A 14,557-nucleotide genomic window follows, 5' to 3' on the forward strand; every position below is an offset into this window, starting at 1 on the left:
AAAGTGAGCTAAAGTATAAATATTGACTGAAACAGTCCGCGAAAATCAACACGTCACAATCCGTCGGAATGAAACCGAGTGAGGTTACTATTTAGCCGGTATAAAATTCGCAAGAGGTCGAAATAAATGTCAAAAGTGTGAAGAGAAATTCTTCTAGTAGAAGGATTGTTCTATCGTTAGATTATAATCTTGTTAATTAATCATGTATGTTAAAAAGAATTGTGAAATTCAAACAGACAATGATACAGATATATACAAATATGAAAATGACATTTATCAGTGCTAGACGGATCATTTCCATAAGATATCATTAAAAATGATATTAAGTATTGAAAGAGAATTATGATTAATTCTTGAAGAAACGTTACGGGGAGAAGAAGGCATCATGAAAACACGGTCTACAAAAGTTCCGTTGTGATCGGATCAAGAAAACGAAGTTTGTCATTGCGAGGTGGGTGTTTCTTCGGGTAAAAAATGTCGAGTACACTTCCGGAGGCACCAATGGGTCTGGACTCATCGGATCCGGAGATCAGGTCGAATCACCTGATCTCGCGACTGGATCATGACCAGGAGGACACGGAGAAACGGGATCAGACTCGAGGAACAGAATGCAACAACGCGGACAGTGATTGTGAGAGCGATACGAGCGAAGTGTTGAGCGTTGGCAGCGAACCGACGCCAACTAGCGTGGTTGGTGTGCGTGTATGCGGCTCTATGAGGTACGATCAGGAATCCGCAAGTAGCCGGGGCGAGTTCCGTGACGAGGAGAACACAAGAACGTCGGCGACACCATCGCCTTCCAGTTCCGCCAGCTGCAATGATCTGTATTATCAGCGTACGTCCAATAATCACGTTCCAGCACCAAGTCCACCTGGTTACAGTCAACCACCATCGTCCCCTACGGCGTCTTCCGTCAGATCTCCGGCTTCCTCCTCGGCTACCGCCTCGTCTCCAGGTCGACCGGAAGCTATACAAGAGGCTATCGTACCTAGATATCAATCCAGTCATCAGCAACATCTTCTTTCTCGATATTCTTCTAGGGAACCTGATATTTCCGACTACACGGCGCGAGTTCAGCATAGCCTAGGTCATGAAATCATTTATCCAACTGTAGAAAGGTTACATCGTACACCAATAAGCGTTCCTCTAGTAACGAGACTCTCGTTGTCACCGCCATCGGCCATGACGGTCACCGGGCTTCAAGCAACGACGCCTGTTCTCCATCCCGCTGCTTGTAGAGATCCGCGGGAGACTACCTCGTTGATGCCGCATCACAGTCAGCATCTACATCACGTGAACGCCCACACGCATCTGCATCAGGGCTCGCAGGTACAGCATGTACCGGCGAATTCGGTGCATCAGCATCGGCTGTCGGTCAGCAAGCTTCTGCAACGGGATTCCGGGAGTCCGGCATCGCCAAGCGCTAGGGAGGAGAACGGGCGTACTTTGCCCTCCGCGAATGGCGTGCAAAATAGTATCAGCAACAATGGCAATCATCACAATAACAATAACAACAATAATAACAACTTACAGCATCAGGCGGGTCTAAAGTTCAGTATAGATAATATTTTAAAAGCGGACTTTGGCAGGAGAATCACGGATCCTATCTCTCTGAAGAAGTCCCGGCCTAAAAAAGTGTCTTCAAGGCCGATTGATCTAACGAAGGACTTCCTGGAATCGTCCTCCGATACTTCTGAGAGGAGCAGCTCGGAAACGACAACGACCAACGCCTCCCCTACCGGTGTTTCGACTGGGAACACGACGTCCAACCAGACTGGAACAACCGATCCTGGAAAGATGTTATGGCCAGCGTGGGTCTACTGCACCAGATATTCGGACAGGCCTTCCTCGGGTAAGTTATCAATATTGTTTGAACGATCATCATTCGTGTACTACGCTATGCAAATTTGTTTTCTTTTTCTGTTTTCTTCATGTCTGTAGCATAATGGCAATTCATCGCCAAGATGAATTTATATGTTAAGAGTTATTTGGGAAAATTATTTGTCGAGATGTGCTATAATGAAATCTTTGGCAATCGTCTATGTAACGCGTCACTACAACGAAGCTTCGATTTGTCATAGCAGGAACGATGATTTACATCGTCGTTGAAATATGACAGACAATTCGCATTATGATCTCATCAAAATTCCGCGTATTTTATATAGTCTTTCGTATAGGAATGTAACAGCAAATATACCGTATAATAATATGATTAATCAAAATTTATTATCATTGTTTATCCAGCGCAGAAGTTTGTGTATTAATATTCGAAGAAATACATTGCAGAACGTTTTAAATGGCGAAGTGAGTTACGCATTCATTGTTCAAGTAGAATTGCCTAATCCGCATGAATAGAATTTCTCATTAAGATCGTGTAATGGCTGTAAATGCCGAATATATAAATTTCTTAGTCAGAGAAGGAATATTCAACACCGGGAGAAAATGTTTCTCGCCATTGTGTGAGAAAGCGTTTGTAAAACGATTGCAATTTACTACTGTCACGATTGACGTGTAATACACTGTTCATTCGTAAAATCGACTGCCACGTTTTTCAAATCATAATTAATTAGAGAAACATATATAGCATACACACATCACATTAATTATGGTATGCCTTGGTAAGCGAAAATGGTACAACTGTATAAATATATAAATTGGAAGCATGGAAGAATAATCTCATAATTCATAATGAAATAGTTTTTCGGCGTTGTATACGTATGGAATCTTTGTGATATAACAAATAATTTAAGATCTTATCAGTTTAATTTAAATAGCATATATTTGCGCGTATTTATCAGTAAAATATGATTTATCATCGAAGAATTTTAAAAGTACACGATTGTACAACACGTGGACGATTTGACTGTGTAAAATTTATTTTTAACGAACTGCTATGTATCACGGCACCTTACGCTATTGATCGGACAGTTAATTATCATCTGCTTTTCGAAAGAAGTATGTATTATTGCCACGTTTTTGCAGCATCGCGCAGATAGATGGTCCTTTCAAGTGACACAGGAAAACGTGTAATTACTTTACTTCCCGGCCGAGTGCCAGCTTGATGAATGATAGAGAACGTTTCTTCGTGTCATTCATATCTGATATACGCTTATTGTCAGGAAACAATAGTTAAGCAGTCGGAGAAATAGCCGCTCTCTGCCTCATAAATCAAGTGTAGCCATTTCTCACCTGGTACTCGAGTAACAATTTTCTAGGCAGATCCAAGACTCGCTGTTTGTTGCGCAAAAATTTGATCGATAAATTTATATAATTGATAAATACATTTATCTTTGCGTTATGCATATTTTATATATACATATATTATATATATATATATATATATATATATATTTATATATTTATATAATTATATACGATTTACACTCTTTGTATTATTACACTCTTTAAATTATTAAAATTATATCTCACTGCGATTTGTATTCCAGAATTACAAATTGTCATAACATTCGCGCGTATCTATGAATTATCAGGTTGTTAATATTCTGCGGTAATACACATTTCTATATGTTGTCGGTTAAATATCTCGCTCTACACGATAACATCTTTTTTAAGTGAAAACTTGTTCATTACGTTATAGCGGTTTTATCAACGCGCAAACTTTATAATTGTAATGTATCGCCGTCAGGACCGTTCATTACATCAAACACCGTGACGAATAGATAAACACTCTTGCCAGGAGAGATATTATTGGATCACCTTTTTCTATTATATCTTTACAACGCATAATTTCGCGACGGGTAGATAAGAAGTGCGAGTTGTTAAAACGACTAATGTAAAATCTAATTACCATAATTGCGCGTACTAGTCTCATGCAGCGAGTTCATTGATATCATGGTTGATGTTTCCACGAGTTATTCTTTGCGCGCGTTTGCGTGCATTAATATCCGGTGAATAAGTGCGATACGGTTGACAAGGTTAGCAATTTTTAAATACGTACTCACATTGATGGTGAGTTTCAGAAGAAAAAGGACAAACGGATCTAATCGGTAATGTATTGTTGGTTGCACGCACACTGGGAGTACTTTCACACCCGCAGTAATTAGATATAAAATGAAATTCTGTTCTCATTATCGATTTACTTATCAATGGTAAATACGGATCAAATTACAGAGCGTAAGCACTTTAGTATAAATGTACTTTATAACAGATAAATACCGAACGTGTAATTAGAATAATGTTTTTACAGCTCGAAAATATAAAATATATCGAGAGATATCAAGACAATATTAATCATTTTGTATATCTTAAAAGTTGAACCTAATTTATGAACGAACTCTGAATCACTAATTAATATTCTTCGGCAGATTATATAAAATGATAACATTGCTTACAGATCATAGATAATTGATTAAAAATTTTATTTAACTTTATCAACAGCTGTCGTAAAGTCTATAACTCAGATAAAAAAAAATAATAAGGTCAACACATCGGCCGAGTACGCATTACTTTTCTAGAGCAAAATTACATTCCGTAATCATAACGTGGGAAAGTATACGACGATCGATCAAGCCATGCGTTTGTGCTTATCACCTATTCCACTAATGCGGAAAGAGAACAAGGTTCGCGATGATAAAACCGCACTTCGGAATATTGCATAATTAAGTTCATAACAGTATCGAATATTCGTCACAATCTGCTGATCAGACCGCGGACCTGATACGTTTCCACCGGCGTTCTTGGGAGAGAAGCGCGACCGCGAGGTGCAATAAAGCCGACGGTATCGCGCGCTAAAATCCATTTACGGAAAGTTATAGCTAATTAGTTCCCTCAGCCTTGGATACGCACACAGGCGCGATTTCTCGTTAACGAGACTCGAACTGATGGCCGTAGAGCACCGTCGGAAAAGGACGGCATATTTGTGCTATCTCGCATATTTGTTGCGGGTTCCGTATCACGCGGTAGACAATTTGATTTTTTAGAAAAAAGAATCCACACGCTTTATTATCAATGTACGAAAGCATTAAACTCATTGTTGTACGTCACGGGAAGAGGGGAAAGAACGCATGTTGCAACACGTAATTCCCAACGGGAATGAAATGGCGATCAAAGAATCACGTGATTAACGCGGCCATCAATTTTATCTCGCTGTATCACGCGAAACCTAAAACATTGTCGAATTATTCCTCGCGAAAGGTGCTTGCGCATGTTTAAGAAACAATCCCGTTCTGATGAAGGGAACGATTCGATATTTGTCCGTTATTTATTCGTCGGTGAGTAATTCATAACGTTGTATAATTAAAGGAACGATCGGCTATCAGTGAAAAGCAGCGTGCGTTATATAGTGCGAAACATCAAGTCTTAACGAAATGTCCGTTGTGGAATAAAGAGGGATTAACATAGGAATCTGATTCCTGTAGCTTTGCTCCGTTTCTCTCCTTCTCTCGTATTTTCTCTTTCCTACTCTCTTTCGTTTTCTTACTCGACCGATGGAACGGGAAGGTCGATATACGTACATACATACAATTGGCATACGTGTGTAAGCAAGCACGTTTATTCCGTATCGGGCGGTCTCGCGGGATTCATCGATCTTATTAGGGTTAAATCGAAGGTGCTTCTCGTTCTCCACGATAACAAATCCAGGCTGGCGTTGTGTACCAGCCACATACGGCGACCCTGGAGGCAGTTACAAAACCTATGAATGGCTTCCGTTCGCGCTCCAGTTATCGTAACGTGAATTTTTAGATAAAACAACGCCAGTGCATTCTGTACCTGTTTGTAACAAACGATGCTGTTAGTCTATCGTACTTGTCTTAAGATTGCGATGCTCGATGTAAGAATGAATTGGAAACCTGCATATTACATGAAGGGAAGGAAATGGACTTGAAAGATTGATCTAAAAATATCTACGTACGTGTGATTAAATGTGAAGAAGAAATGTATCTTTATCGCTGAGGAACGAAGGGCTGCGGCTGAGACACTATCATTATATCTACATTGAGATAATTGTCTGTCAATTCCACGACTGTTAATTGCGTAACAACCACAGGGCAGCTTCCGTTCCGGTGGGCAGAAGTACCAGCAGCGAAAAAGGGAATGTCTTGAAGGCATAAAAAAAAAAGAATGAGCGTTACGTTCCAATGAGAACGTTTCATCATCTGAATGAAATCCCTTCTAACGATCTATTAATGATTCCGACAATTATCGTCTTCTTGTTCGCGATGTTATCATATGCGGTCTATTGCGTGGATCAAACTTCTTCTCGGCCACGCATGTAGAAAATTGGATCCTTGTTGGAAGATAGGCGTTAAAGGATAGGCGTATTTGAATGCATCATCATTTAACACGACTTATAAAAAGTTTGTTCAAAATTTTGTCGAAACAAATACAAAGTTGTTAATAGCATAATGAATATGATGCGAAATAATTAATTTTTGAGACTTTGCACATTAATTAAAATTAAATGTGCAATTAAGATACGTGACGCAACTTTGAGAAAAACATTTTCATAATTAGACATCACGGTGAAAGGAAGGTACAACTTGTTGACATTATGAATTATCATTATACTGGAAAGAAATTGAAATTGATTCTGATTAGTAAGATTCAAGTTTATTGTCATTAGAGTAATTTTATATCATTTCGACATGAAAAGATTGTATCGCGCGAGCTGAAACTGTCAATCTGTCTTATTTAAAACTTACAGCTGTTTTGATGTGTCCTCTCTTTTTAGATTTACCATCTAATGTCTAATATTTGCGTGTCGTTGTCTCGTTTTCTAACTTTCGCATGTCATCGGCTGGCGTTACACGTTGTCACTGTAGAATTAATTAATAGTTAAATCAATATTAGCCGGGATGTCAATACGTCGGGAAATTTTCTCGACGCGCAAATTGCTATATCGCGATTAGCAGACCGCATAGATGGTGATTAACTTCGCAAGAGATTTATTTACTGTATGTCTTGGAATGTGTCTTCCTTTGCCATTCAAATATCCACTGATTTATAAGCGTAACTTGACACGACACAAGCTTTTACATTGAAATAAGAATCTTATTCTCTGCTGTTTGCGTTCCATTTTCATTCGCTGATCGGAAATTAGGGATATGTTTCTCTTTCGATACAAAATACATGCGAATGAAAATAACAAGACGTTATAATGAGACGAGAAAGGCGATAAAAAAAATTTACTCCAAATGTATAAGTGAGCAAATTATAACGAAAGACGAGTGTAATATTTATTTATGTTCACTCGGATAATATCCATAAATGCAGTTGATGTTTTTGCTTGTACTGAGAGGGCAGTTCATACGTTTAAAATGGCGTGTAAATGTCTAGTATCTCGTTAACGTGAAAATTTGCGAAACCATCGCTGCGATTGAAATGAATCACAGTAGCTGTAATGAAAGACGCGCGTTATATAGGTAACCTTTCACGGGTTTCAAGGCATTTGATCGACAATCGATCTTCTCGGTAATATATTAGCAGTTAATAAGTAATTAAAAGCCGATGTCGATAGGAGAATGATGAGCGTGCGATATTGCGCGACGCGATAACGGTGCCAGTTAAATACATTATCGAGATGCAGCCAATGGAACGAGCACAAAGAAACGTTACGAGTGTGTCTTCAATTAGAAATTGTTTACGCCAGGTGGATAGTGTGCAGTCTATCACTATATCGGGATAATCTCTGGCGGTTAATAAACGGCAGAAAGAACGTATACTAAGCCTCTAATGAGCCCCTGGATTGACAGACAGGCAATCCGTAGGTGTAATGCGAGGCGCACGCGGCCGATTACGCGTTTAGAAATTGAGTTCGCCGCTAATCGGTATCCTGGGAGGCATAAAGAATCTATCAGTGAAAGGAAATCACAACTCGGATCGGCGAAACGCACACTCATCACGGGATCCATCCTGATATCAAAATGGATGAACTCGCATTATCGTAGGATTTTATTCTTTCAATATTCTTCGCTAAAAATGTGTTTAATTTTAATTTATAATTAAAAATTTATATAAATACTTTTGAAGATTGATAGTTTAAAAGTTGATTTAAACACTTTGTAAAGAATTTAAACAAGTTTTTTTACTTTGTATATTTTAATCTATGTGTTGTTTAACGATTTATTCTTTTTTGCATCCTAGTCTCGCATCTTAATCAATGTATCCAGCTAGATAAATGTTTAGAGACGCTTATAATGTGCCTGTCAATTTTTATATTGAAATGTTCTTTGTCAACATTTTATTGACAGTTATCAGAATTAAAAATTTTTTTATATCGAAGAATTGATAATTCTTTTTGATCAATTTTATTGATCTCAATATTATCTTATCGATCACGTTCATAAAATTTATGCTTAGCAATAAGACCACGCAGACGTAGGTGTTTTGTAGCGAGAGGAAGTTCTTTGTCGTATGCCTTTATAAACGGAAATTACTCCGCACCATCACAAATTCTTATAATCGTTTCATACGCGTAGGATTCACAATCGCTGCGTGACACGTGCAGTGAATTTGTGGAAGCTCTATTTGAGAATGACTCATTCGTGGCTTCGGAGAATTTTCGGAAATGTTTAATGTATGATCGCCTTTGCTTACAAAGCGCAGCATCACATCGCGGAACAAATTTAATCTCGTACTTTGATCTCGCGTACGATCGGCCATCGGATTTGATATTTGTTACTCCTAGAAACAACGCAAAAGGAGTATAAGATAATTTTATATTGTAAAATGTGATTCGTTGTATTAACAATGTATGTTGATCACTACAAAACCCTTAAAGCGGAACTGCAAATGACAAAATAAATCTCCGCTTGTTATTAAATTTTTCAAATCGCGCATGGTTTTGAAGACAGTAGTGTGTTTCCTTCCTTCGGTGTAACGCGCTTAGTTGATTGTGCCTTCTGGAGGACATCAATCACCTCCCTAGTCTCGTACGAACACATCGAAGTGGTTGTGAATGCACGTCAGAATAACGGACGCGCTTTAAATGGCCGTTGTCGTCAACAACAGCAGCACAAATTTACGCTTGACATTCGACAATGGCGTAGACGTGATGACATCGTGATTGACCCAACTAAATGTTACTAATTTGAGAAGTTCACTTTCTAAAACTGTCTTCAATAGTTCGATCGGACCTATTCGTGTTTATATGTCTAATACTTAGGTAACTTTTGTGAAAACCACTTTTCGTAGCCGTGTTCGAACGGAATACGTCAAGCTCTTCATGGCGAATAATTCACGAGAGGAGAAAGTGCTTAGACCACGAAAGTGGACCTGTCGTCGCTCCAAGTCTACGACATAATGATCGCGTCTTTACATCTCTGCCTTGTAACTGGGCGCAGCTAATTCAACTCGCAGTCACGTAAGTCGCCGAATATGTCACAACGACGTACATTATAATGCACTTACATCAGACAGCACTGGTTTTACACGTATTGGACATGCTCTCTCATTTGCGCTCATTGTATAAAATGAAAATCATCCGTTTAGCCGCACGTCTACCAGCAGTATATTAAGTTACTGTATTAGGAGCCGCGGAAAACTTGACCAGCTAGTCGCAATACTCGATACATATATTATCCATAAATGCTCAATAAATTTCTTATGTCCATTTTTCGCTATAAATTGCTAAATATAATCATCATTTTTTTAAATTCTTTGATATATTTAAATCTGTCGTAGAGATAACAAAGTGCAAACGAATGTATGTCTGATATTTTCCAAATATTTTAATTCGTCATTTCAACAATTACTGGATATCAATCATAATTGTACTTGCTGCCCCTCGTATAAGATATACGAGTAATGTACTAATGACAGCACACATAAAGCATCTCTTCCTGAAATGAGATTAGCGTCGATTAGCCAAGTCTTTCACATTAAGTATGTACACGACTGACCACCCAGAGCACGTCAATCACGTTGTGGCTCTCGGCAGACACGACTCCGCGACATGAAGAAGCGCTCGAGCGCGCAAATGCAAACCGGAAGTTATCCTGTCGTCGATAAGCAATGACACGATGAACGTATTTTCGTCTTTGCCATGAATGTATGCGTTCATTCGTCTGTTCATTACTCGCTCGCTTCACTCGCGAGGATCGGAGTATTGTATTGTAAGGTACCGTTGCGTTGAAAGAAGAGGTTTTACATGCGTACGTGGGTGGGCCGCCTCACGTCATGGATTCTTCGGACACGCGGTATTCCTACGGGCACTACGGCGACACGTAACATACCATCAAGAGATTTGGTAAATTATTTAGCAGCAAGCCAATAAAAAAGATTACGACTTTCTCTCTCTTTCTCTTTCTTTCTTAATCTCTGAGTATCTGTCTACCACCTCGTTACCTTTTTCTTGCGCATGACGACTGTATTATGCACGTCTTGTTGTTATCGTGCGAGACTGCATTTCAACATGGACTAACGTCGCCATTTCGTACGGTATTTATAAATTTATAAGCAGATAGGTGAATTGTCCGACAGCACGCTGTCGTGTTGCCTCCGGTGAGAGAGATAATCAGACTTGTTTACGCCCACCTATAATCGGGTATTAGTACACCTGTGTGTATCAGTACACGTTGATATTTATATAAGCCTAATTATGGGAGAGTGTAAAATGTGCCAACAAACCATATACGTTCTAAATTGTAGATACATACCTTTTTATTTCTTCGCTGACAACATTGAATGAGTCGTTTTTTTTTTTATTGTTCTTAAAGCAATCATTTTCAATCACAAATTAATAGATTCCATTACAAACCTGGCATTACATACCTGGCGAATAAATTTTTACCGACGACTTTTTGAAAGCGCGCGGAAAAAAAAACGATCAGATATTCGAGACATGGGTCTTAATTGAACTTATCATATTAACTGCCATTCGCCTCAAAGATATCTATATTTCGTTCATCGATAATGCGATAAAAAAAGACTGCGGTAGTGGTAATGGATGACATCATTACGACGAAGGGTAGAATATTTATGGAAGGCAGAAGGCAACCGGTCGGACGACTTCGGTGGAAGACGAGTGAAGTCAAAAATGCCGGATCGCGTCGCAATCGTACGATGGGCCGTTTATTTGCGTGCGTCGCGAAGTGTTGCGTGTTTTATTGTTAACGAGATTGAGGAAATTATTAGCAAAGCAGATACAGGATATAAGCTCCGTACGTTTTGGTGCACCTCCGCACGCGAGAGTGTGTAATGACAACATCTAGAAAAATACATGTACTTTATGAGCGTAACGACAGTTTCTTCATTATCAAACGCGAGTATAGGCACAATCATGTATTACGGCCAAACCATCAATTATTGCAACCTGCAATAAAAATTCTTACCCTCTTAATGTCTCCCATTCGTAAATGTTATTTACTCATGACTGATATTTACTCATAGCGTGACCAATTGCTTTTCAACTCTTGTTCGTATCATATGATACGCGTACGTATATTTTGTAAAAGAAAATATAAGACCTCCCTAAGGGTGCGCAACGTAAACTATAATGCGTATGACACGCATAATATTTTGCACGTCATATACGTTGTTAGCTATAAAATAGACAGGTGGAGAACCGGTGTTTCCCTAGAAAATACTAAATTATCTCACAAATCTAAGGAGGCATGTCAAACAACACAATTTATAGTTGTATACGTTAATATGCGATCAATTCGTTCAAAATTTCGAACAAACTATTGATTTTAATTTCATTCTATACTTAACGATTATTTTTAATCTCTCAAAGATCGGATGAATTAGCAGCAATAGAGATAAGTTTAACAACAATACTGCAGTGATAAAATTTTTCAACCTCTCTTTCCCGTGAACAGGTGATCGATCATACAGGAAGAAATGTAATAGTTAGTTTGAATAGCTGGAATTCAAGTAACGCAATGCGGCACGCAGGAACACTTCCTTTCGTCAATTATCACAGGCATACCATCGCGCGAAATTGCAACGGCGACGCGAAAAACGCAGCGGCGCAAGAAGCGTCGCTTGCATCATCGACACCGAGCTATGCGTATTTCACATGTCGGTGACAGTGCGACAAGATCGGCGCGCACAATAACGAATGACGTACTACTGCGAAACGAAAAGGATGGCAACTTTAATCGGGAGGAAAGTCGTAACCGGTCGGGCGAGTTCGCGGAAGGCGAAACAAAAAGTCGCTGGCAAGATCAAAAATATCCGATCGCGGTGATCACGCGCGATCGTTAGCCGGTAGTCAGGTGGAAATTTGTTGCTCGACTATATCACGCGACGATGCGTATGTAGCGCGTACTTGCGCGCGCGTGCACGCATGTATCATTTTATATGTGTGCTACGCGTGTACGTACGTGCATACTCGCTTGAGAAGACACGACGGGCCCACCCACACTACCGGGCCCGAAAAACCGGCCGCTGTTCCTTCCGTACGGCTATAATTTATCCCGGAATGACTGACTGGTCGTTAGAGCGACGGAGAGATAACGTGTATGGAAGAAGGAGTAACCTGTGGACCAGTATGTGCGTGTGCGTATATACGCGTATATGCGTGTGATCGAGCTCTACCGTCGCTCAAGCGATTAGGATGGCATCCTCCTGCGTTTCTTTGTGGATTGACGTGGATCTCGCTCGTCGAGGATCTCGCTTACGTCGTTAGCGAGAGGTATCGTTACGTCATTTTGCTCGCCAATGCGATGTCGAGACGTTTTGCACGTGTGTCAGCAGAATGTATCTTCCTCTGAACTCGTAGCGAAAGTAAAACTTCGCTAACGCGTTTACACACTTATCTCACAAGAAGTATTGATTTCTTCATGGGCGTGCCTACAGAATTCAGTTGGAGAGGAGAGTGCAAAATTCATATATATCTTCACACAAAGCTTAGTAAAATACTTATGTTAAAGCCAATCTTCAAGATCTTCAATGAATTTTCTCACAAATGACGCGCGAGAGCCAGGCATTAATCTTTTGTCGTAAAAATAATTCTCATAATTTATTTTGTTACTCTTTATCAAAATTTGGGAGGAAGCAAGCGCGTCCTGCGTACGCCAATGAATTTCCTCAATAATTATTTTCTGCGAGTTAAATCACACGTGCTTGCGCAGAGATTTATATATCATCGATTCATAATATAAATGTTATTATCTTTTTTAGAATTTAATTATCTCCAGGAAAAAAAAATAAAATTATCATGAATTATGCGTATATGCTTACGATATAAACTTTGTTTTTATCTTTATACGCGATTGATGATTAGAAAATGGTCAAGAGACAGATGAAGACTACATATGTAATGTTTATGCAGCCTGTTTTCTCAGATTGAAATGTTAATGATATTTCTGACGAGCGTGTTGCCATTGCCATTATAAAATGCACTGAACATTCTGTGTGCTCGTAAAGAAACACGTATCTAAGATTTATACCATTGCACGTACATCGTGGATTTGTGGCGAAGTGCAGTCAACTCTACTCGCCCCGCGATACGTTATCTGATTAAAGTTTCTCTTTATGGTTAATTACTTTGTCATACTGTTAAGTACCTTTTAATTTCCAGCTCATTCCCGATGCTTGCCTTTCAATCGGCAAGGCCGTGTTTCAATTATACTTTCCCGGCGCACATTGAGATATTAAATGAAATCCATAAATTCATGGACGCGTCTCGATTAATCACGGCCGTGGAAGTTAATTGCATTGCAACTGAATACGCGCGGTATAAACGCACGATTATCACGCCGATTATCTAATCTGAATTATCTAAACGCATTACAACGCGATACGGGCTTTGCACAATCGCGGAATTCATTATAGCGCTCGCCCATCGGAAGTTGCGAGGTTCATGGAATTTCACGCATTTTAGTGCGCATTTTAGTAGGGATGAGCACGGAGAAATTCATGCGTGGTTTTTCGATCAAAATTAACGACCATAAGACTCGTGTGAAAATAGAAAATAACCAAGCATTCGATTCATTCATTTTTAAGAGGGGAGTGTTTAGTACGAAAGTATCATTCAAATGCGGTAGCTGGTAAGAAAGCCGCCACTATCTCTAAGCAGCACCAATTCCCGCGTATAGTCCCCACTACATCGGTCCGGCTAATTTTACGAACCTAACGGAAATGATCCCCAACCTGAAAACAACAAAATTCGCTCGAGCGAAGCACGTCATTTTACAATCCAATACCTTCCGCGGCAGTTACGATCTTCCACCGAGAGGCGATGTTTACCATAAAATCCAATAAGCTTAAGTGTTCTCAGCGTGGAAATAAGATAAACTCCCGATCCATCTACGTAGTCTCCCCCTTAATATATCAAGAGCGGCGCCACCGGATGGATCCACCCTAGTGGCCCATCCACTAAAGACCTCGGCAATCACCCTCCTCCAATATTAATTACCGATTCGTCCTCGTTGTCTATAAAGTAACGGTGGTAGACCTACGAATAATCACATCGAGAGAGAGAGAGAGAGAGAGAGAGAGAGAGAGAGAGAGAGAGAGAGAGAGAGAGAGAGAGAGAGAGAGAGAGAGAGAGAGAGAGAGAGAGAGAGACGACGAGAGAGTAGAGTAACGTAGTACGTACGTACGTACGTACGTAACGTTAATACGTTACGTAGGTTAGTAGGTAGGTACG

At 39.7% G+C, this 14,557-nt stretch overlaps 1 protein-coding gene across 1 annotated transcript in view; it reads left to right on the forward strand.

Annotated features, from left to right (window-relative positions):
• The first annotated feature begins 474 nt into the window (after positions 1-474).
• The window catches only part of LOC105623657 (homeobox protein invected-like), a 73,338-nt gene continuing 59,255 nt past the window's right edge, over positions 475-14,557 (forward strand). Inside the window, exon 1 of the mRNA XM_012205039.1 lies at positions 475-1,852. Within this exon, the coding sequence (XP_012060429.1) occupies positions 475-1,852 (1,378 nt within the window). The remainder of the gene's footprint in view (positions 1,853-14,557) is intronic.

The sequence above is a fragment of the Atta cephalotes genome (genome assembly GCF_000143395.1).
Source record: "Atta cephalotes unplaced genomic scaffold scaffold00062, whole genome shotgun sequence".
In the NCBI taxonomy this organism is placed as follows: domain Eukaryota; kingdom Metazoa; phylum Arthropoda; class Insecta; order Hymenoptera; family Formicidae; genus Atta; species Atta cephalotes.